Source organism: Chroicocephalus ridibundus, chromosome 6 (assembly GCF_963924245.1).
Source record: "Chroicocephalus ridibundus chromosome 6, bChrRid1.1, whole genome shotgun sequence".
Classification (NCBI taxonomy): domain Eukaryota; kingdom Metazoa; phylum Chordata; class Aves; order Charadriiformes; family Laridae; genus Chroicocephalus; species Chroicocephalus ridibundus.
Window position 1 is genome coordinate 67,208,134 of NC_086289.1, and position 23,888 is coordinate 67,232,021.

Consider the following 23,888-nt stretch of genomic DNA (forward strand, 5'->3'; position numbering starts at 1 on the left):
TCCAGTGTTGACTAAAGGTCCTTTTAATGTGATTTAAAGCAATGAAGTCCAAATTATGGCAAAGATGGATCTGCAACTCTTTAAAATAATTGGTAGAAAGTACGTAAGGGAGAGAGGAAGGAAAAAATTAACTAATTTCCCTGAGGACATTAAGCCTATTACATTGGTCACATTTAAGCTACACATTTATAGACTCTAGAACCAGTTTTGTACTTTAAAAACTACTGTCGCTTCTAAATGCAGAACGCAAATTTGAAGCAGGGTGTTCGTGCCAACTTCTATTTCACTGAGTAACCTGTCCCACCTGACCTAAATTAGGATTTATGGAAACGCCATTTCAACCACTAGAACTGTGACTCTAATAGCACTTCTACAGTGCATGAGCTCATAGAGGCTTTGACTGGAAAAACTAAAAGAAAAGAAACAAAACCCCAGAGACAGACTTGGCTTACAACTATTTAAGAGTGCTAGCTCTTGGAGCTGGACGATGGATATGATTGTTTTGCTTGGACCAGGAAAATCCCTTGTACATGTCAACATGTCAAAAGACGCTGCACGAGGAGGAAAGGGACAGTTCAGGGACAAGACAATACGACACCAGGTATGTCTTCACTGTGGTGTTGGCTTAGTACGGGCAGTCACGGGTAAACGCACACACCGCCCTGGTCTGAACACCAGTCACCCCCATAGCCGTGCTGCTGCTGTATTATTTGCATGAAAAATTAGCTTCTCATGGACACGTGAACTGCTGTCGGCTGAGCCACGCTCCGACTTTCTCAGAGAGCATTACAGCACATTTTGTACGTCTTGTCAGCACACCCTTTGGTAACGGCAGAGAAACCAATTTCTCAGCACTTGGGATGTCAGCCTGTGCCCCCACATCCAGGTGGAAAGGTGGCCAGCCTGGATCTACCCCCGGCTCCAGGAGAGGCCAGCCCGCTCTGGTGCGAAGCAGGTTTATTAGGTGAGAAGTCTGTGTGTATGTTGATGAAAGTTTTGTTTAGGCGAAACACCAGCTTGGTTAACTCAGCAAAGGAAAAAGTTTCATAGATCTGCTTCATCTCATTAGCAGCATATCCCTACTGCTGCTGAGTACCTGGGGCGACACACTGAACAGACAGAACAATTCCTTGTTTTATCCAGTTACTATGAATTATCCCTATTGACGAGGGCCTAATAGCAAACCTAAGCTGAGATATTTTAGAGCTCTGTCCACTGCTCCACTCAAGCGGCTCCTCATCTCAGCCTCCCCCGGGCATCGTACCCGGCTATGCCTGCATCCTGCTCTCCTGCACCCCTGGCAGCAGCAGCTGCTAATGCTTGGGCACATCTTCTCCATGAAGAAGGATGAATTCTTCTCCTTCCTCAGCCTGACTTTGTCTTGGCTTGGAAGGAGAGTCCAAGTAACACAAGGAAAGGATTTTAAAACATGAAGACCATGTATGTGAAAGGCAATGCAAGGCACAAAACAACCCCACATAATCACCAAATGCCCCAGATGGCAGAGACTGATCAAGATCCCAAGGAAACACTCCTCCAGTCAAGAAACATTTTTCATCATGTCTTGGCAAGTCTCAAACTTCTAGCAAGAGAATAAGCAACAACTTGTTTTTCCTAAAGGAAATAAGAGAATATATGTTGCAATTTTGAAGTTCACTACTAAGTAGTTGTTCCTGGGGGAAAAGAACAAAATATAACCAGAAGAATGTCAGTAGAGTTGTTAATTGCTGTTTATCCCAGCTTAATATGCTGGGCTAAACCAGGAGGGCCATAGGCAAGTAGGTACGGAGTCATTGGTTCTGGGAACAATTAATACATTATTTGGTTTACATTGGTAATCCTTTACTATTAAATAAAATCTGTTAACAGGAGTAAAAGTATGTTCATAAATTTCCCAAATAGAATCAAACCCACCCATAAACATGAAACCAGGGAATAAGAAATGGATACAACTTTTTAAATTTCAGTTTTAAGCCTTTTTCAGCTTCCTCAGTTTCCTTTGCCTGATCTCTTCAGTCTGGATTACAAATAAGAATGCAAACAACAAATACGTTTATAGGAGAAAAGAGTAATTTTTAAAGCAACCAGCTTCAAGAAATGCCACTTTAAATATTTTTTTTTTAACACTACTAGCTTTGCATGCATGCCATAACACAATCCAACAGATTTCACCTCCACTAAGTTACACAAAAATTAATGAAGAGGGCATGACCACAATGGGGTCTGAACAGCCGCCACAATGCACTCAATACACGGAGTCCAAATCTGAGTGGCGAAAGCCACATTTGAAAACATACAGATTAACTTAGCTTTATAAACCCCTCTATCTTCCTTCCCTTTACCATTGGGGCAAGGAAAAGCTTATGTCATTTGGGAAGGTAAAACAGCAAAATATTTTTGCCACATTGTCCCATCTTCATAAGCAAAAGCACATTTACCTTTCCACTGCCTGTATTAGGCCTGTCCTGGCCCAACACAGAAGCTCAGAAGTCAAAGTCATAGAATGATTTAGGTTGGAAGGGACCTTAAAGACCATCTAGTTCCAACCCCTGCCCTGGGCAGGGACAACCTCCCACCAGACCAGGTTGCTCCAAGCCCCATCCAGCCTGGCCTTGAACACCTCCAGGGATGGGGCAGCCACAGCTTCTCTGGGCAACCTGGGACAGGGTCTCACCACCCCCATAGTGAAAAATTTCTTCCTGATATCTAATCTGAATCTACCCTCTTCCAGTTTGAAGCCATTACCCCTCGTCCTATTACTACGTGCCCTTGTAAAAAGTACCTCTCCAGCTTTCTTGTAGGCCCCCTTTAGATACTGGAAAGCTGCTATAAGGTCTCCCCGGAGCCTTCTCTTCTCCAGGTTGAACAACCCCAGCTCTCTCAGACTGTCTTCATAGCAGAGGTGCTCCAGCCCTCTGATCATCTTCGTGGCCTCCTCTGGACTCATTCCAAGTCCTCTGGTTTGGCTTTCCCCCCAGGAAAGTGATAACACCACCCCAACAGGAATCTCCCAACTACTAGGTAAAGCGCATCTGGAGACCAGCCTGTTTAACCTGGTGCTTCCAGATTAGGTGTAAAGCACACATGATTTGCTATTATCACGTATGTGAGGGCAGCAAGTTATGAGAGTGTTCATGTTCCTATTACGCTCCCCGTTGGGCCAGGGGTTTCTCCGTGGTCTGACAACGCAGATCATGGTGAGCGCGATGGCTATCCTGTGAGTTAGCACTTCCATTCTCACTGCCAGCCCTCACATTTGGGATGCATTTGAAATACCAGTCCTGTAGAATAAAATGCCAACTAATATTTTTTTTGGCCTAGCAGAAGCAGAGCTGATCTCTGGAAACACTGGCCTGAACCTATGCAACTTTGTGGTCCCACCGAAGAAGCAGAGGTCCATCTGTTCCAAATCAACGTTTGGCTTATGGAATGCTGGAATTTATCAGACTGGTGCAGGGGCGAGCACTGCAGGGGAGCAATGAGCTTTTCCATCTACACCGTCATATGGTACCGATTATCTCTCAGTACAGCATAAAACATAATAACAACCAGATTTAGGGCCAGTGTACTGCAACCTGTTTCCCCTGCCGCCTCCTCCTTTTTCAGCATTCTGTCATTAATCCCTTAGAATGTTTGCTGTTTGCATTTCCTCCTGTAGGGCACCGAGGAGCCAGGAGTGACTTACTACTATATAAAATGGTTATAATATTTTTCATTGGATGGCTCTGCACTTTGAATGTGGCTTCAGTGACCAAGGATGGAACAATGCACTAGATCTCCCTGGGCTCTATCCTTTTAAAAAGGAGGCTAGGCAGGCTGGAGATGTGCAAATCCTTCAGTATCCTCTACACACATATATTATCAAATGCCTTCTTTCCAACAGCTCACTTGACACTCAATGCTCCGAGCTGTAGCCATTAACAGTGGCATTTTTATCCCAATTATCTAAAGAGCAAGTAGAACTAGAGTGGAAAACAAGGACCTGCCCTCAAGTTATAAGCAAATCCAGCAGTCATACAGGCTTGTGTCTGGGAACCATCTGACACCAGCCACTCTCAGAGGCAGGATGCACATGGCCATGCATTTGATCCACCATCCCAACGAGTCTGGGAAACAAGAAAAGTAAGTCCATAATCGTGCAACACGCAGAGTTCAAGGTGAGACCCAGCGAGGCTAGAGCAGGTGGAGCCTGCCAGCTGCTCAAGAGCCCTCTGCTGCATGCAGGGGTAATCGGGGCTAAACCAGGTAAAACAGGAATGTCACCTTTCACTTAAGCCTTTCAAAGCAACCTACTCAAACCATTGCCAGCCCTACCTGCCCTGATGGGTACACGAGACCTAGGAAAACAGAAAGGCTGAAGGAATTTTCAGAGAGCACCTACTGCAGCCAGTGGTGAAACTGCAAATGCAATGTGGGGATCTCAGACACAGGCTCTTGTTGTTCATAGAATCACAGAATGGTTTGGGTTGGAAGGGACCTTAAAGACCACCCAGTTCCACTCCCCCGCCCTGGGCAGGGACACCTCGCACTAGACCAGGTTGCTCAAAGCCCCATCCATCCTGTCCTTGAACACCTGCAGGGATGGGGCAATCTTCTTACTCACTGAGACCGCGGCCACACCGAGGTAGCAGATATTCTGCCCAGTGTACGCTGAAAAGCAATAATGAAACTCGGGAGCATTCAGGAAATTATAGATGCACAAGTATGGGCCACTGCCATCTGCAAGATCCTGGATGTATCTGTAAGATATAAGATGACAAACCATCTGGAAAAATATGGGCTGATGGAAACTACTTTGCCTAGCTCCATGAAAGCTAAAGCGCCTGACAAATAGGGTAGCATTCTAATTTTTTGTTTAGGAAAAGATCCACAGGATTAAGAGGATTAAAGTGATCAACATGACATAAAAGAATGCTTCAAATTGCTTAAGGTATGGCAGAGATGTGAATCTGGGTAAAGTCATCCAAACTAATCAGGAACTGAACCAAACCATCAGCCTCAAACTGAAACAAGCTAAAATAAATGGATTTTTTGTGGTTTTGTATGCCTTCTTTCTGCCCCACCTTAAATCCCCTATCTGATGGCAGTGTTAGTTCCAAAAGATTCACTTATGCACATACACACATGCATTTGGTAGCTGTTGTAGCTTGTCTGTTCTTCAAAACACCCTCAACTTGACCATTTTCTTATACTAAGACATTCTGGCCAACAGCCCAGTCTTAACCCTGCCTCTGCTGTAGGATCATCACCCAATTCACAGCTCTTCTCTGCCTGAAGCACATGAAACCCAAAATAGCAAATACTAAATGAGGTAACAGAGCTGAGGACATGTCAAGCTTTCAATATTTATAGGAGACAGCTTCAAATTAACTGTCACAGACTGACCATGGATCCACCCTTACATTTCTTAACCAGTATCCCTTTCACAGCTGTAAAGTCACTCGAGTTAATATTACGTAAATTTTGACATACAGTATAAATCAAATGAGGTTATAACTCAACAAGGAGACTGAAAAAACCACACCCTGTAAAGCAAAAATATTTTGTGAGGGCTAATACCTACACAGCAAATACCTGAATCAATGGCAAAAAAGAAAATTTGCAAATCATGGACAATGTTATAGAGCAGGGGATGCAATCAGAGACACTGGACCTGGAGTGGTCACCAGATCTGCCCCCTTGCCCACACTCAGAGTCAAGAGTGCCTATGATGTTGGAGTTGTAGCAGCACAGCTGGCTGATGGTGTAAGGCAAGCTTCGGAAGAAACAAAATCTTATATTAATCCAACTGATGTACGTAGAAAAAATAGAAATGTTTTAGGGACCACCAACACTTCTTCAGATCTGTCAAACCTCACAGCCCTGCCTTGCTTAAGCCAGCTTTCAGGTTTCTTTAACCTGCTTTTAACCTCCACAACCTCCTCTGCCAGCAAGAGCTACAGAGCTTTTTCTACTTTCAAGCCGAATGATTTTCATTGGTGTTATTTAATCTCATTATTTCTTGCCTTGCCCAGCATGGGCTGTTCCCTTAACTGTCTTGCACGTAGCTAAAAACTGTTATCAAGTCCTCCTTCAGTTTTCTCCTACTTATTTTTGTCCTTTCGAGGGATGTTGGAATGGCAATTCTAATTCAAGTTGGAAAGTCCCACCAGTACCTTACCCAGGTATTAGCTTACAAAGGGTGAATAAGAGCTGTAAGTAAGGAGCACAAGAACAGAACAAGTACACAGCAGTAATTTCCCTCCTGCTCTCCTGGTACCTCCATCAGTGGCTCCAGCATTTCCAGAGTCAGGGCTGGTATTATTTTGATAACCCTTGAACGGCTCTAATCCATGAATTTACCCAATCACTTTTGAGACCAGGTACCCTTTCAGCATACATAATGTACTGTAGCAAACAGTTCAGGCATTTGATTATGTTTATCTAATTATGTGTTAAGAGGTCCCTATTTTGTGTATTTTGAATTTGCTTCCTGACAACTTCATTACATGTTCTCTAGCACCTGTACCAGGACAGACAGTGAGCCACCACTCCCAGTTCTTCTCTTGTCCATTTGCTTTTTTCTCAGCTGTTGAACACTGAACTGAATGTCCTCTGCCATTCTACAAGGCAGTGACTCTGTATTGGGAAAACCTTGGCAGCCTCCTGCTTTCGTTCCTACTGCTCTTGGTATTCGTGCCCCAGACCTGGCAAGGGCCATGCACGCTGATTCTGGATGTCCCCAAAGGCATGCAAGCTGCTTCTGTCCTCACTGGTATGTCATCACAGCATCCTTTCGGGGATGCCACCCAGCCTCAGTTTTAAGCAATAAGGAATTCCCCACGTTGACAGACAGTCTACCCGAAGGTTAGACATCTCCCTGATTACAAATGCAAGCAGGGCTTTGAATTCTGTTTCAGTGAAGTGAGCATATTTTGGCCCATTATTACTTAAAAATTCTTACAGCTGACATTAACCCTCTGTTGAGCTGTGTGTGAGCTGCCACTTGAAAGCCCAGGAATGGCATGGCTCTAAAAAACGGGTATGTGGGGAAATTTGCATTCTTCAGTATTAGCACACTGCAGTGCTATTTTCTTGCAATGTTTTGCCACTATTTCCATCAAGTACTCTGTTTCACAGGCAATTGCTCTAAATTGCCTTTCTTTTAATATTTTCCCTGATTTATGTATTACATTTCCAGTTCAACAAACTCCTACATAACCAACATAAAATTAGCCAACTATATATATTAATATTTTCTAATATTTTCTTACTATTTTACAAAAATCTTATTTGAAAAGTAACACAGACACATTCGAATGGGCCTTTATAGTGTCTGGGAATCACAGAAGTCCGCAACTTCTGTGGTTTTTGATGGAGTGGTTTATGTAATATCTGAAATATTAACAAAGCTGTCCCTTGCATAATGATCCAGACTGCATTTCTTCAACATATTTAGAATGAGTCACATAAATCTCCTGTTCCGCACATGTGTCCCTACTCAAAGAATTTCCCTAAGAATGCTAGTTGAGGATTTTCAGGAAATTACAATAGGTTGAATGAATTTAGAAATAGTCACATGCTTAGAACATATCATAATAGGTACTTCAGAAAGGAAACTGAGCAATATGTTTAAAAGTATTCAACATACTGTATTTGATTAATGCAAGGTCATAGCATTCAGCACTTCAAAAGCCAGATTGTTCACTCTCATGTTTCCACTGTAATTTTATGAAATAAAAGTTTTATTATTAATTCTACCAACTAACTATTTCAAATAGTAAACCTGGAATTTAAGATATTTAGGAAATTCTTCAGAAACATAAGCTTTAAAAATATATATAGTTATATCCCTTTTACAAGTGGAAACTGCTTGTCAACTTCTTGAGCACTGAAAAAGTAAACAAACAAATATTTTATCAGCAAAAGTTGATATTCAATACACCTGAGGTTATATCGTATTAGAAGATGATGTTTTAAGTGACTGCAAATTAATTTAATTTATTAAGTCAGCTACACTTTGGAATCACGGTGGCCCGTTGAAGGGTTGGGCTGTAAATAGCTCACGGCCACCAGCACGTGGGTAGGTGCACACAAAACCACGGTAAAGGGAGCGGCTGCTGCTCGGTGTAAGCGAGAGGCCCACAACCCAACCTACCTACTTCAAAGAGGAGCATCAAAGACCCATCTCAAAGTGTATTGCCTGCCTCCCCCGCAGTCTCACAATCCCAGCTTTCTTGCACTTGAAAACAAATACCCACCCTTGATGAAAGCAGAAACCATTAAACAACCCCAGGGAAGCGGTGAGATAGGATCCAACCCAACCCAAAGCACTGGGGATCTCATTTTGTTGCGCCTTCAAGGAGCTTTGCCTCTGGGCTGGAATGTGCTGACCTGAGGGTCCTGACCTGCTCCATTTCTGGTGTATCTTGTGAGTCAACTGATTTAATAATATGACAATAAGGAAGGAGACACAGATTTGCTCTACCCCAACCCGGCAGGCCAAGAAGGAGGCTTAAGTATTAGCACATGCCTACCCAGATGCCTGCATGGCCGAGTCCAACCCATGGCACGTGTGCTCTGTTGCACTCAACTCCCCACAACTTAACACCGCTCCACAACTTACAGCCTGGAGCTGGGTGACATTCTCCTTGCCTGCCCACCCTGCAGACATGCTCAGAGGTATTGCCAGCCCTCGCTAGCACCCACAGCTCTTCAGCTGTGTGACAGGTCTGCTCTTTTCCAGAGGTCTCAGGGTTCGTTCCCTACGACAGCCAAAAGGCAACCCTCACATTAACCTTCATGGGAGCCTGGGGTAGGCGAGGGCTGCACTATGTCCTTGAAGAAAAAAAGAACAGTCCTGGAAGATCTCAAAACACTGCAATTTGTGAATGACGTTGTTTTATAAAACTAATGTTCCTCTCCGTCCATGAGCTCTGTGCTAGAGGATCTTTGCGACCCATTTGTTTGAATCCCAAGAGGACTTTCAGTGTAGTGTTAAAGTTCTCATAATCGGAAAGGCTCAGACCTCTTACCTTCAATAACACACTGATCGGGGACAGGAATTTTCCTCCCCATCTCCATGACATATGCTTTCACTTTACCCAGGTTTTCCTTCAAGTGCAAGTAGAGCTTGTCCTGGTATTCCATGGGGCTCGTCACTGCCTCTGCGCTTCCCTCGAGGGCCTTTTCTTTAGCAGATTCTGGCAAAGTTGCTGATTCTGTGTAATCGATACTTTGGTGAGAAACCAAAGAATTTCCCAGTTGCATTGCTTCACTATCAACAGTAAAAGGCAATTTGTCATTTTCTTGGCTAATGTAGATCTCGGTGAAGGAGATGCCAGCAGTTATCTCCCCGTTCTCCTCATCCTGTCCACTCTCTGAGTTTACCTCCTTCATGCGGACTGCATGCAAAGCGAGGCTTTTGGACCTGGAAGGCGATTAAGGAAAGGAAAAATGTTTTGAAATAGAGGCAAGACACAAAAATCGCCCAAACACATGGTCTTCTGAGTTACCTCTGTGCAGCTGGTTCAGAGAGCTGAACGGCTGAACATGGGGCTCGCTTAGCCTGCGGCAAGTATCTTCTGGTAAATATGCATTTCAAAAGCAAAACTCAAAGCCACGGCTTTAATAAGCAAATGAAACTAAATAATATCCATATATCACAACATCTGCATGCCATGGAGGGAGCTAGTCAACCTACGTGCAAGAAACTTATAACCCCAGGACTGGAGTATATGTTTATTGATCACATCATAAAAATGCCATCCAGCAGCCATTTGACTGAACCAAGATTCAGCCTCCAGTTCTTTGTTGCCCCGTACCCATATGCTGAGGATGAAGTTAAGCCTCCGTAAGAGTAAGAAAGGTAGAAGTGAAGTGACTGAAAGGGCAAATACTGGAGTAGGAAGAGAAAACCCCTGCTGTGGAGCTGCAGTGCACAGGCAGCCTAAGGCCACCACAGGTACACGTTGCTGCCTGAGCCCTTATCGCACCCAGCGTCCCGCGAGAGTCACACTCATCTCGCACAGCACACAGGCAAAATTGGATTCAAACATTCGATATACATTGTTAGCAATAACACCCAGGAGATGTCTCTCTATCTTCCTTTCTAGTAATATCTGTATGCAAATATTTTCCTATCCCTTGTGCTGTGTTTGGGCACAGAAGAGATTAAATAAATAATTTAGAAAGATTTTATCCAGCCTTTGAATTAACGGATGTGAGACTTGGTTAAAATTAGACCATAGGTATCATGCAAGTGGGCCGATTTCTCAATGTTTGGATAAAGTTTTATTACAAAACTGATATTCATGAAAACCACTCACACATTTTACAGAGCCATACCTGTTAAATCTCATATCCTTCCTTTCTTCTTTAGAAACCTGGCCTAAACTGTATCTCCGCACTGAGCCAGGAGTACTGTTGTCGACATTTATTTTCTCTTCAAAAGCCTGTATTTTAACTTGAAGCTTTTCATCTTCTTCATTCCCATTCATCACAGATTTTAAATCGTCCAGTGGTACAGGAGATTCTGTTTCAGTATCATTTTCCATCCTAAGGAAGTAGAAAGCAGAGATTTAACTCTGGCACACTGTGTTCATAGTGATGCTGATGCTGCATTTCTGCCTGTGACCTGTATTATATATCTGGTAAAATAATTACATTTCAGCAGAGATTCTCTTAGAGGTTGATTAATCATTTTCAAAAACATCTTCTAGACCAATGTCTCTGTCAGATGGGTCGGAAACACTGAACATCTCTGACAGCACTGGATTAGAAACTGCACGTGCTATGTCTGCAGAAGCAAACCCCGACTCTTTCCCTCATAGCCCCATAGCAAAGTTTTTCACCGGAACTTAAACCATTTTCTCAAGCTTGCTAAACAGTGACTTATTATATTATTTTCATAAACCAAAAGTAGAGCTAATTGCAGTTTATAGAAGTCTGCGGTTTTAAGGATTTGACAAAAGTACATGCAGTTCCTACCGAGTTATTGTACTCTTGAGTAAGAAAAACATCTTTTAAAACTCAAGCACGTGGACAAAAACAGGCTCAGGAAAAGTTCTAAGCAATGTGACTGAAGTTCAGCAAAAGGGAAAGAGAAAATGAAGAGTTAAAATGAACGTGTAGGACTGCAGGACAAGCTGTTTTATTTTAAATTTGATTGTTATGTTAGTCTTAGAATATGTAAACTTATGCAAAATTTAAAGATAACTTTAAAATAAATTGTCCTTAATCTTAAAGGACAAAAAGAAATCTGCTGTCCAATAAACTGCGGGTAAAAATTTGCTTTTTAGTGATGAAAATATCTTCTGACCAGTGAAAAAACACTGTCTTCACCGGAGGCCCAGCAGGGCTGCCGCAGGGGCAGTAATCGCTACCAGCCAAAGCCAGAGGGCCCAGCGGCAACCATCCACAGAAGGGTCCCGGGATAAAGCACCCCCCACCCCAACCCAGGGCAAGGGGAGGCAGACCCGTGTCACACCCTGCCCCAAGCGCAGCTGCTTCCCTGCCCAAAACCAGGTTTCTCAGATTAAGGTTTTCAGTCTGAGCACTGGATTCCCCAAAAGAGGGCTCCCAGAAACGCGGTTTGCTGGGTTCCTACACAACTCGCGGCCTGTGGCGAGACTCAGCTCCTCCGAACAGTGGGCCATTTGCCAGAAACCTAAACCTCGGATATCCACACCCTCCCTTGAAGATGCTGCTTGGCCTTTATGCAGCAGCAGGACTGAATTGCCCAGGGGACCAAGAGCATACTGTGGCAAAAACACTGTTGATCCTTCCCCTCTTCTTCAGGCTCTTCGGCCTTTTGCTAGGGATTTATATGTCCCCATCTTACTCCTGCAGCTATGGAGTAACTGGACTAAAAAATCATGAAGGCAATACAGAGACAATGAGAAATCTCTTTGAGAATTAAGGGGTATTTGATAGTATTTACTTTTTAAACTCTACCCATAGCTCTAAAACAAGCGCGTTTTGTGTCTGACCATTTCTTTGTTGTTGTTTTTTTTTGTTTGTTTGTTTTTTTTCTCCTCGATGAGCAAACATCTGAATAACTAAATCTGTAAAATATGGGTATGGAAAGCCACAAGTGAGAGTTTTAACACAGCACTTCCAAAGCAGCAGAGTCACGCTCACAGTCGGGAAGCCTATTAAAAACTCCAAAATACTGCAAATTGTGGAAACAAAAAAGCATGTTTTAAAGAAACCAACCACAAATACTGCATCACAAAATGCACTTTTTCATTTGTTTTGATAAAGGCAGTTCAGGATATTTCTCAGGGGATTTGGCAAGTTTTGTCTTGTTTTGTTTTTAATTTAGGCAAGATCTCATAATACATTAACACTGCAGAACACTTTGAAAAAAAAATTATTCTTCTGTAATAAAGAACCTCGGTATGACCTTTACCACCAAATCTTTCTGGAGATGCGGGACAAGATTTAATTTATTAGAAGGCTGCCACTCCAACATAATTCTCAACACTGCTCCCATTGTGGGAACTAAGCATTAAGGAAAATGTCTGTTACATACGTATATACATATAAAGCCCTCTGGCTACAGAGAGGGGATTGATGGACTGATGGGGTTTATGAATGACAGACCCAAACCAGCAAGCCTCGATGATATTTAGAAATAAAAATAGCCTTTTATAACAGCACCCTTTTGCCCAGCATTCTCCTCTGACGGTTTTGTAAAGGAAATAGAAGAAAACGCTTCTGCTAAAGAAATGTATTAATGAATCCTATTAGCCATACGTAAAGCAGCAGCAAGTCAGTAAATACAGGGCTCATTGCTGCCACTGCTCCTCAAACCCTGCGTGTTCCCAAGATTTCAGAGTGACTGCAATCGCTGCGGGAGAGAGGCAGAGTGCTCAACCCCAGGGGACCACTTGCTCTCACGTGTACCCGCTTTGCACTCGCATCAATTCCTGGGAAGCCAAAAGCACATACCCCAAGCGAAATGTTCAATGAAGCCTCCACCCCACACCCAACGGGACGCCTGGCAGACCATCCTGCTGGCCTCCCCTTCCAGCAACAGTAAAATAAACTATTGTTTGAAATCTTGGCAAGAGACATTAGGTACATTGCTGAGGTTGCTGGAGCAGGATCAGCTTACACCAATGCTCAGACTGTTTTCAAGTGGAAAAGGATGCACAAACCTATTGAGAAATCATAAGGATCTGGCTTGTGAAGATAATGCTACGCTCATCACCATTTCGCTGCTTTTAAATTCTCTGTAGAAAGAGATCTAAACACACAGGTCAGCAAGTCAAGAGTGATGCATTAATTTGAAGAGCATTTCTCCAGACCACCAGCACCATTATCAACACCACCAGTCAGGTGCTTCAAATGGGAAAAAGAGCATACACAAATAGAAATTGCTAAAAATACACTCGAGATGGGATTGCTTCCAGGGCTTTGACTGTGTGTGGATGGAGGCAACACGAATGGATCAAGTGCAGGTCCTTGTGGTTCATTAACGTACAGACATAATCACCTCCTCAAATACGATGGAAGCGCGGGTTAGAAGAAGGCAAGTGGTGGATAGCAATGGTGAGTTCAAAACCTCTGGCTCACAGTTGGGAAGCCCATCAAGAGCTTCCAAATATTGCTAGGAATGATCATGGAAACTACCATCAGCCAGATAATGTTCAAGGCTGAGGTACCACAGGGAGCTGGAGGCTGCATCCTCTGTCTCTTCACCCGCAGCCTCTGCACTCAGGGTGCTAATGGGGGAGGCCAGAACATTGTCATAGCTGACGCTGGCGGACACTGGTAAGGGACATGGAGTGGCAAGGGGAGCAGATGCTTCATGCAGACTGGCTTCTTGGAGTCCACACTGAATTAAATCACACCATAGTCCCTTACCAACACTGGAAAGTCTTAGATGCCATTACAGCTCTCTTTACCACTACAAATGTTGATTTGAAGAAGGACAAATACTCTGGAAAATGAAAGGTAAAACAATAGTAAAAGAATGCTCTATGATGCCATGTGCTCCTTTAAGGAGAGGAGATAATTTCATCCAGCCACTGCACTAAAATGAGTAGCACTGGTAGAGCCTGTTATGCTCAGTTCCTACCCAGAATGATGGCTTGAAAGCGTCATTAAATTTCCTTCCTTTCTTTCCTTCCTTTCCTTTCTTGCCTTCTTTTAGTTGGTCATGCTATGCTTCTAGGTTGGATCAGTCCATTAAATCTCTGTATGTGTTCTTAAAAAGCACCTCTGAGACTGAATAACTTGCAATTTTGTGACAGTAAGGGGCAACAGAGCATCGCATGGTTTTAATTACACTCTCCACTAACTGCATGTAAAATTCCCTGTGTCGAACAACTCCAAGCCAGCCATCGCTCTGAAGAAACCAGTTTCTTCTTATGTAAACACATGATTCTGGAAGGAATGGTTATAATCCAGCCACACATTTTTAAATCCTGTTTTCCTTTCACAGCATAAATACTCTGGATTGCTACTCTTTAAAAAGCCCTACAGTTCAGCAACTGCAGCAGCTCTGGAGCTAGGAGGGAATTTCCACATCGATGTCTGAACCAGCCCCATGCACAAGTCAGAAAAAACACCGCTTAAAACAGTGGAGAACTCTCATTTTATCCCTAAGTGTTGCTCCATACTTTTTCTTGTCTGATTTAGCTGATACTATGTTTGATTCAGGCCTGAATTGTAAACCCAAAGAATACCTATAAATTGTAATTGTGAAAAATCAGTGTCTTGCTCTGATCTGATAGCCACATTGCGATAACAAGATGATGGCAGCCGCAAGCGTACAGGGAACCGGGGTCACAAAGGATTAGGCAGATGAAGCAGGAACACATAAAATTAAAAAAAAAATAAATAAAAAAAATCAAGAGGCAGACGAAGAATAAGAAATAATTTCAGAAAAGTTTGTTTGAAAGGGTCCAGGCCCTGCCACTGGCCCGAGACAGCTCCGTGCGGGGCAGACATGTCCCAGGACACCGTTCCTTACCCTGAGGAGCACCAGGAACAGGTTTTCCTTCCCATCGCTTCAGGCTATGCTCACACCCACCTCATGGCGAGCACAGCTGTATCACAGGGACCATCCCATCTCATAAAAGAAGCAATTTATGCAACAGAAAGGTTAAAAACTGATAACAACAAAACAAATAGTGTGGAGAAAAGTCTATTTTAAGTTGCTTCTGCTGCAGACTTAAGGCCAAACTCTGCCCATCCTCAAACCAGAATAAACTCTGAGCAGCTCCATTGCAGCCCTGGAATGAGCTGGGTGCATTTGCATGGTCTCCCGCACGTATTGCCCTCCAGAGTCTGGTCCCCTGAACCCATGGCAATGGTCATGCTCCAAAGACAGCAGTTACATTTTCATTTGCCTACATGAATGGCTGTGTTGGTACCTGGAAGCAAATACAACTTAAACAAGCAAACAACCGAAGCTCTTTTTCCTTTCATGCTCAGTATAATCAGTAGAGTTTTTTTCCTGAAGGAAAATAAGGATGCTTTCTGAAAAATCCACAAAAAATTATTATCATTTCCTCCCTTCTCTTCCCCTAGCCTCTCCACCCAAACAGTATTTGCATCTGTAACTACACTCAGGGAGATGAAGCAGCTTCTACTCCTCAGCAAGCAAGTCCTTAACAAAGGGGAATTTTAGAGAGAAATGGGGAAACACAGCAACAACATTTTAATGAAAACGTCTTTTTTTTTTTACTGTTTTTATCATCTCTAGAGATAAATGTTAAGCAAAGATGATAAAGAATAGGAATATCAACATTTTAGCAAATAAAGCAATTTTTCTACCATAAATCAAGACACCACACTGGGCTGTGTAAATAATTATTATGCTGTGTTACTGAAGCCTGCATTCCTGTCCTGCTTCATTGCAGTTCCCAGAACACATGACACCCTTCTGGTCCCCTTCATTAAGTGACATCTGGCATACTCTCCTTCACGGTTGAACTTGACTAGTTTGGGAAACACGCATGTCATTTCATGCTCACTGTGCTATCTTCACTTAGGCTTTTTCACTGTCTTCATTGAAACTTTTCATAAAACGAATGCCAAGGGCTCGATTTCAGCAGAGGTTTGTGCCACCAGGTGAAGTTCAGACGTTTCTTACAGCCTTGTAAAATGAGGGACTATATCAAGGTTCCTCTCCTTTTTCAGTTTTAACTCTCTCCAGGATACCAATTAATTGTTTCTTGAATGACCTCAATGTTTTGGCTCCAACTCCGCAAGCCTGTCTCCAAGGCTGTCCTTCATGGTTATGAGTTTTCTGACAGCTGTGTTAAATTTTATCACAGAATTACTATTCCTTTGTGCTCTCTTGACCTATTTCAGTATACACAATGCTAATTATAAATCTCTCCCCTATTAAAAGTGACTACTACCATATATTTAAATAACAATACATTCTTACTGTGACAAATACAGCAACACTCCCAATGCTTTAACCTTAGGATGCTCATTTAAAAGAAGATGAGTGAGCAGAACATCCTTTTGTACAAGCTTGAGAAAAATTTTTCAGACTTTCTTTTAGCAAATCTTTATCAGAGAGCTATGCCAGTCATTGTTCTCATCAGCTTCAGTGGTTATCTTGATAATTGCGTAACCTGATTTCACTGGTTTATTTTTAGCTGAAGCTTTTTAGATTGCTTTAGTCTACTTATCTGAGACATGGCTTTCTTCCTATTCTTTAAGTGCTAAAACTTGAACAGCTTCTTTATTCTTCAGTGCCAAATAACGCAATTTCTGTTGTATGATGTTCAGAGGTGATTCTGCCTGATAGCATGGAGGTGGTCTCTGCAGTGCACCCACAGCTCTTACTGTCACCCTTTAATTACAGATTCCTGCTTTAGTGTCACTCATCCTTATGCTTGCATTTGAAATGCATACCTCAAGATACTTCCACAAGTAGGGATGTTGTCCATCAGGTGCCTGTAAAATATTTTATACGCTTATCTGACCCTATAAGTAACACAATCCAACAGCTGAATGAGCATATATGGAATGATACAAGAGAGATTTCCAAGATCAATATGAAAACGTCAATATAGCAACTTAGAGGAACTACAGTACGTCTTACTTTCAGCCGATTGTTCATTCATCACAACTTGAATATATTTAAAATAAGTTTATACTGCCTCACGCAGCCATGAACATGGCTGTGGCTTTATCATACAAAAACCAGTTTTACCTGGCTCCTGATATGTTGTCGTTCTCTAGCTGTCGGACAAGGAGCTTGGCTATGGCAGTGAAACTGTTGCTCATGCGGTAGATATCTCTGCTCTGGGTGCCCAAGATGCTCGAGAAGGTGTCAGTGAGACTCTTAATTTCCAGCAAAAGAATATGGTGAAAGGAGTGCTCCATGTTGGCCAGCTGGTTCACCAGATACATCAGGCATATTCTGGCTTGCTCCTAGACAACACAAGGAGACAAAACCAATTTTAAACAAATTATTTAATTGTTTGCTTGTGCAAGGGAGGTTTGTGTGCATGCTATTGATTAAATCATTGGCATTGGGGAATAGTGGCTACCCCACGATAACTAATAAAAAGGCGAGTGCACCAAGCACAGAATTTATTTTTGTGTACTATCGACATTACACTAGAGTCAGAATCCATAAAGCCTCTTTGGAGGGTTCTGCATTGCTCTAGGGTGGTAGATCAGCCTGGCTGATCGCTCAGAGCACCAGCAGCAGACCTAGCTCCCCTTTCATCTTTGATCAGCCTTATGAGCCTGGCCAAGCTACTTCACCTCCATATACCCAGTTTCCATGCCCGTTTTTTGCTTTATTCTGTGCTGTTTGTGGCAGGCAAACTCTCTCGCAAGGGCCCAAGCGCTGACACACGCTGCTCCAGTTCACAGTGTCTTCTACCCCGGGGTCTTTTTCCTCATGTTTGTACACGACCTGTTGCACATGGAGCTCACGGAGGTATTAGCACAGACACAAACCCATTATAACCTGCTGGAAGACCTGAGCTCAGCCCGGAGCAGACCCCATGGCTCAGGTCTGCAGTGGTTTGTGGCACTGCATGACCCATGACTGACTGTGTTTTTGTGTCTTTGTTACAATCTCACTGTATTAATGGGCTAATTTCCAGATTTTTCTTTGTCCATGTTACTCTCCATAACTGCAAATAATCAAGTGTCACCAGGCAATTGCAGTGAATTCTGTGTATGCCATTAGCTGTTACAAATACTTAGCCAGGAGCAAACATCTATTTTTCAGACCATAGAATGTTTCCCAGTCACGACTTCCTTTCTGGACCCATTGGGTGTTGCTGGTTTGCTATATTGAGCAGTGTCACCTAAGAGCCTGTCGTCACTGGTGCTACCCAGACTTAGTGTGACTCTTCCGGCACTGCGTTGGCAGAGGAGCGAGGTGCAGCAGGCAGGAGCGAGGGAATATCAGCACCTCTTCTCGCTAATGGCGAGAGATTAAAGTACCTTGTAAATCACAGGGGAGGTTCTCTCCTTTCATAGCAATTCATTTTGGAGCAACACTCAGATTAGACCTGTGACTAACGCTGCAACAAGGAGAAGTTTAAAATGAAATTTCATTTTAAGATCTCATCACAGGCGATAAGGCACTGCCTGGCAGCTGTATCAATCACTGCCAACGCACTGAAGTCTGATACGCCCTCTGTAGCCAAAGTTTTGCTAGCCAATTTATCAGGGGGATGTGATCTCACCAATTTATCAGCGAGATCACATCCCCCACAAATTAGGATTAAAGGGGCTGTTTCAGATCATAATATTAAACATGCGAATATTTTCTAGCAAAGATACTTTATCATCTCTGCTTGGCAAGGGCACACAATTCCACTTCCAACTATTTCTGTGTGTATATGTACAAATTCACATACTAAAACACAAACCCCAAAGGTAAAGAAATGCATTAGGGTTCCCCTGTTTTATGATAATTGTCCTAAGTGTATTAGGTTCCCCAATCCGGCGCTACCGGCTCACAGTCCTAAAAATATCTAAGTGGGAAAAGCAGCAGAGAAAGCAGCAATTAACTCAGGAGCTCATATCAGATCCTCCACCAGGGTAACCAGGTATGGCTCTGCTCAGTGAAACCCTCTTGGTGCTCAGCAGATTGTTATAGAAATTAGGAAATACTGTGCTTTTAGACCCTGTGCTGAAATGCAAACAAAGGCACTTTAGGAAAATAAAAAATTCTCTTCTTCCCAAGGGTTAGCAGAAAAGGAGTGGAAGTGGTGTGCCACACACATCCTCAAGCTGCAGGGCACTGGCATTATTACCTGGGCTCTTCCGGGACCGTGTAACAGGAGAGAAAAAGTTGCTGAAAGTTTGATTCCAAGTACAGCTGGGCCATAAAAATACATGGGGGACTTCGGAAGAACATGGCCCAAGCGAGACATTTTTTTGAAGACAAAGTCAACTTATTTTAAGCAAAAGAGGATCTGCTACACTGTGTCATGACAGAGATAAATGAGAAAAGCGTATCAGACAAATTGCTTCCCTTCAGCCATATGGGGAAAAACTACAGCTACATCCTCGTCTGGGCTGGGCTGGTGTGACAGAATGAGCTTTTTTTTCTCCACGGTTTGAAAGAGGTTGACTTTTTGGTACATACTCACTAGTTTATTTGGAAGACAATCCCCCCTCCAAGAGATAAACACAGGCTCAATTAACATTTAAAACACATTTTTGTTTCCTAAACAAACTGTGCAGCAGACGTAACTAGAGGAGAAGTTTTGACCATTTTCATGTCACTTTGGTCCAGCTGGAGTGTCTCCAGCCATGCTGAAATGCTGCTACTCGCCTGGAGTGAGGTAAAAGAACAATAAACTCTACTGAGTAATATAATATGTAACTGTTATACAAAACAAAATTACAGCAAAATAGCTCAACATGAAAGCAGTCATTATTCCTCCCACAATTTTATCCAAAAATTTTCAGAAAGCCTATTTATATATACATAACCCATTGTTATTTTAACAATGCTTATTTTATGTATTCATGTATTTTTTCATAAGCATCCCTTGCGCTTTATGGCATTACATCTGCCAGTAGGTGAAGATCTAAAATATGAGCAATGAGGCATGGCAAAGTATTTTACTTTATTTTAAAATCAGGTTCAGGAGACCACAAAGAGAGATCACAAGGCTTTCCGAAGTAACTCTGATTTCCAGTTGGTTCAAAACATACAGTTATTGGAAAAAAAGTTATTAAAATGTTCGAATGACCTATGCCCCAAGATGGTGTTTTGCTTTGCACAAATTTATGGTTGAGGCACAAGTTCTGATTTCAACTTCACCCATGAGACTGTCCCTGACATCAGCAGAAGTGGCGTGTATAAACAAGAGGGCAACATTTAAAATGAAGGGATCTATTTTCAGCCAAACCTCTCATCTCTCCAGGGGTCTGCCTGAACTGCCAAGGTGGAGAGTGCAGTTCAGTGAAAGCACAGGAGGTTGCTTCTAGAAGCCAGCAGAAAGGATTTTCTGTTCATATCTGCAATCTATACCATAAAGGGTCAGGCCTCAATCCTTGCTGCATCTTTTGCCCAACTAAACCTCCCAGTGAAATAAAATGTCAATGAATAAAATTCCAACACTACCACTGTCATTTCGTTTCCCACTTGTTTTGCTTGGCAGGGAAGGGGATGCTGATGCACATCTATAAGTAAGAGCCAGCGGCATATCTGTAACACGGCGCCATTACAGGAAAAGGAGGAGGGGGAGAAGTGACAAGAGAGGTTTCCAGGAAGGCATTGCCACGGCGGGCTGCAAGACGAGACCATCAGCAGCACATATGTCTGCAGGGACTATTTTGCTGCTTGCATGTTTCTATTTGGACCTCATCTAAATAAATTAACTGGCCGCAGTAATGCTTGTAATTTAGTAGTTATGCTTATAGATCGGAGTACTATTTCAATTCTTTCTTGTGGGTGTACTCATTGTTATACACTGAGCCTTTAAGATCTGTCCAGCTTTTATGATGCCAGATGTGTTTCTAGTTATTTTATCGCAGGCTGATTGCCTGCATTGCAGTGAGTGATGCTCCATACATCAGTGAAATCCATGGTGTGTTCAAAAAGGCATTTTTTTTGCCCTTTCAAGAAGCCTGATCTGCATGGGAACATCCAGAGACACGACCTGTCTCTTGGTTCATGATAGGGTGGGAGCAAAATCTGCACTAGAAACTGCCAGAATAAATCAAACAAAACCTTTACAAGGAAAAGGAGGAGCATGAGAGACCCACTGTGTTACTAAACACACAAGAGCTGCAAAGACCCTTCAGTCACCATGTCTGGTCTGCTGCAACCCCAGGCAATTATGGACCAACGAAGTTCCCGCCAAACTATCTCCTCATACGCCCACAGAACTGCAGGCCACAAAGCACTCAAGGTACCTGAAATAAAATATAAAATCCTTAGGGTAAAGAGACAAATCTCACAAGTAGAAGGCGAGAGAAAGACCATCGATTACAATGTCTATGAAGGAAGAGGGAACTTACTATGTGAAAATGTCCAGGTGATGAGGGGAGCAGACCTCATCCCACATCATGAAACAAACATATTCCACAAGGAGAAAATGGGAAACTTTAAGCCCACCTCAGCAACTCTACCATAGGAGTTGCACCCAAAACAGTGACTTGCCTTGGCTCCAGCATGCAACGCCCAGCCATCACCCAAGCACATTTTAAGGCTCTTTCTGCACAATTCATAGCAGAGGGAATAACTGAACTGGCAGCGTGGCGCCTCCAGAAACACATTCAAGCTCTTTGAGAGCAATAGTGACTCTGCACCCCACCAAGGAAAGGCAGGAGGCACCCAGAAAAGAGCTGCAGTGCTGGCAGAGGCAGCTGCCAGACTGGGCTGGGGCACCAGGGCTCTGCAGACAGTGCCCGAGATCTACCTGGTCCCCAGGCCAGCCTAAAGCTCCTGGACATTGTGTTTGGACACCTCCTTACCTGGAGACCTTGCCTTTGTTTTCTCACCAAGATGTTCTCCCTGGCTTGAGGCACAGCGTTAAGAGCCCCTTTCTGCCACCCTGGCTCCTCTACCTAGCACAGAGGAGACAGGACAGAGTGGGGACAACCTCCAGAGAAGATCCAGTGGTGAGGTTTCAACATGTGTAATCTGTGTTTGGGTGACAGTGCTGTGCAAGCCTGGCACTGGTGGCAGGAGCCTCTAGTAGCCTCAGTGCAGGGATAATCACCATCAAGCCCAGCGTGACCCCTCAGCAGCCTCACGACTGTTACAGCTCAAAGGTGACCGCAGAAACAAAATCAAGTCACCAGAGCACTGGTAACTACTTAGACATTTCAATCAAGGCAGCTCTTCCATTATTTGGATATTTTTTAGAACACAAGAGGAGAGGAGCCATTTGTCTCACATGGGAAAGTTCATCTCTGGCATCCTTTGCATATTGCTTTTATCAATATTTTTGAGTATCTAGTGAAAGGTCTCCCGGATGTCACTAAAACAGAGCCCATTGCAAACACGCAAAAAAAAAAAAGCCATCTCTGCAAACAAGTGGCATTCGTGGAGGCAGAGCGGGCTGGAATGCAGTCTGCTGCTCCATCAGCAGCTCACAGCTCCTGAGAAAAATAAGGCATACGACACGGGATGTAATGCCAATTACTCAACACTTACAAGAGAGAGACTGGAGACTAATTTTCAATGCAGGCCTGCCCAAGCTGCGCGTGTAACACTTGGTAGCTACATGCATGCACACAAACCAATGGATTACAATATATAAGGAGAAAATATTCTGTAAATCATTTCTTTGTAAACTTTGCTGTAGTCTATAATTTCCAACAATACATGAAATCCAACATGTCCAACTGGTTGCTTGCTTATTCTTGGTATAAAACAGTAACAAAATAAAGCAAAATAAATTCTGTCCCTCCTAAATAGCAGAACACAGCAGAAAAGGAGCCTCAGAGACACTCAAATGGCAAGAGCTGGGTCAACATGCTAAAATACAGAATCCAAATTAAATCCTTAAACTGTGATCCCAGCTATGCTCATTTGAGGATTAGCTAGTTATAAGCTGTAAAGCTTCTAGGAGATGTTGACTCTTAAGTCCTAAACGCAGAATTAAACATGGTCAGCTGCAGTTCTTACAAAGGTAAATTTTGCTGGGGTGATGTAAGTAAACAAGGAGAGAACAACAAACTTAATTTGGCTCACAGTCTTCAAATGTGATTTTTGGCTTCTCCCCCCAACAGAAATAAGATTTACAAAGCCAAACCAAATCTGGTTTTGATTCTTACAAGATGAATTGCATTTTAAATTAATATAAAGCTAAAGATCAGTAGAAATTGCAAGTATAGTGTCTTCCTATGCTGTACCCACGGCGATCAGACACCTGTCGCCCTTGACACAGACAAACTCCAGTTGACTTAGTGCAAGTTTTACCTCAATGATCACTGAAAGGACACAGAAACTGCAGGATTCAGTTCTTTGCTGAAATGAATTATCCAGGTTACTGTACAGCAGGCAACAGTGCCACACTTCAGCAAATGGTATTACATATCATTCATTTTCTGCTATATAATTGAGCTTTGCCACAGACATAAAAATTTGAATTATTTACAAGAAACTCTTTGAATTCAGCAGAACATTATTTTTGCCTTTACAGAACAATGATTTGATGTGGAAGGAAAATGCCTATTAACAGTGGTGAAAGACACATAAGCTCATACCTCGGAATGAAAATAAAATCTCATCAAAAATCATGACATGTGATAAGTAAGTTTAACCAGTTTGGTGTCCTCACGACACCCAAGGTCTTGAGCAAACAGGTAGTTGACAAGCTCATGGTGGTAATCTCCTCCAGGCTGTATTTTTAGGAGCAGTGGATAGCAGCAGAGTAAGATGGGTCTCGTCGGGGTCTAAGGCATTTCCCAGTCCCAGTGGGACAGGGCTAACACTGGATCTT

General features: G+C 43.0%; 1 protein-coding gene across 7 annotated transcripts in view; it reads right to left on the bottom strand.

Moving 5' to 3' along the window:
- VEPH1 (ventricular zone expressed PH domain containing 1) overlaps positions 1-23,888 on the bottom strand; it is a 103,283-nt gene that overhangs the window by 45,679 nt on the left and 33,716 nt on the right. For all 7 annotated transcript variants that reach the window (XM_063338952.1, XM_063338949.1, XM_063338951.1 and 4 more), the window contains exons 8-10: positions 17,165-17,385; positions 10,327-10,536; positions 9,015-9,409 (exon numbers count right to left, since the gene is read on the bottom strand). In XM_063338952.1, the coding sequence (XP_063195022.1) occupies positions 9,015-9,409; positions 10,327-10,536; positions 17,165-17,385 (826 nt within the window). The remainder of the gene's footprint in view (positions 1-9,014; positions 9,410-10,326; positions 10,537-17,164; positions 17,386-23,888) is intronic.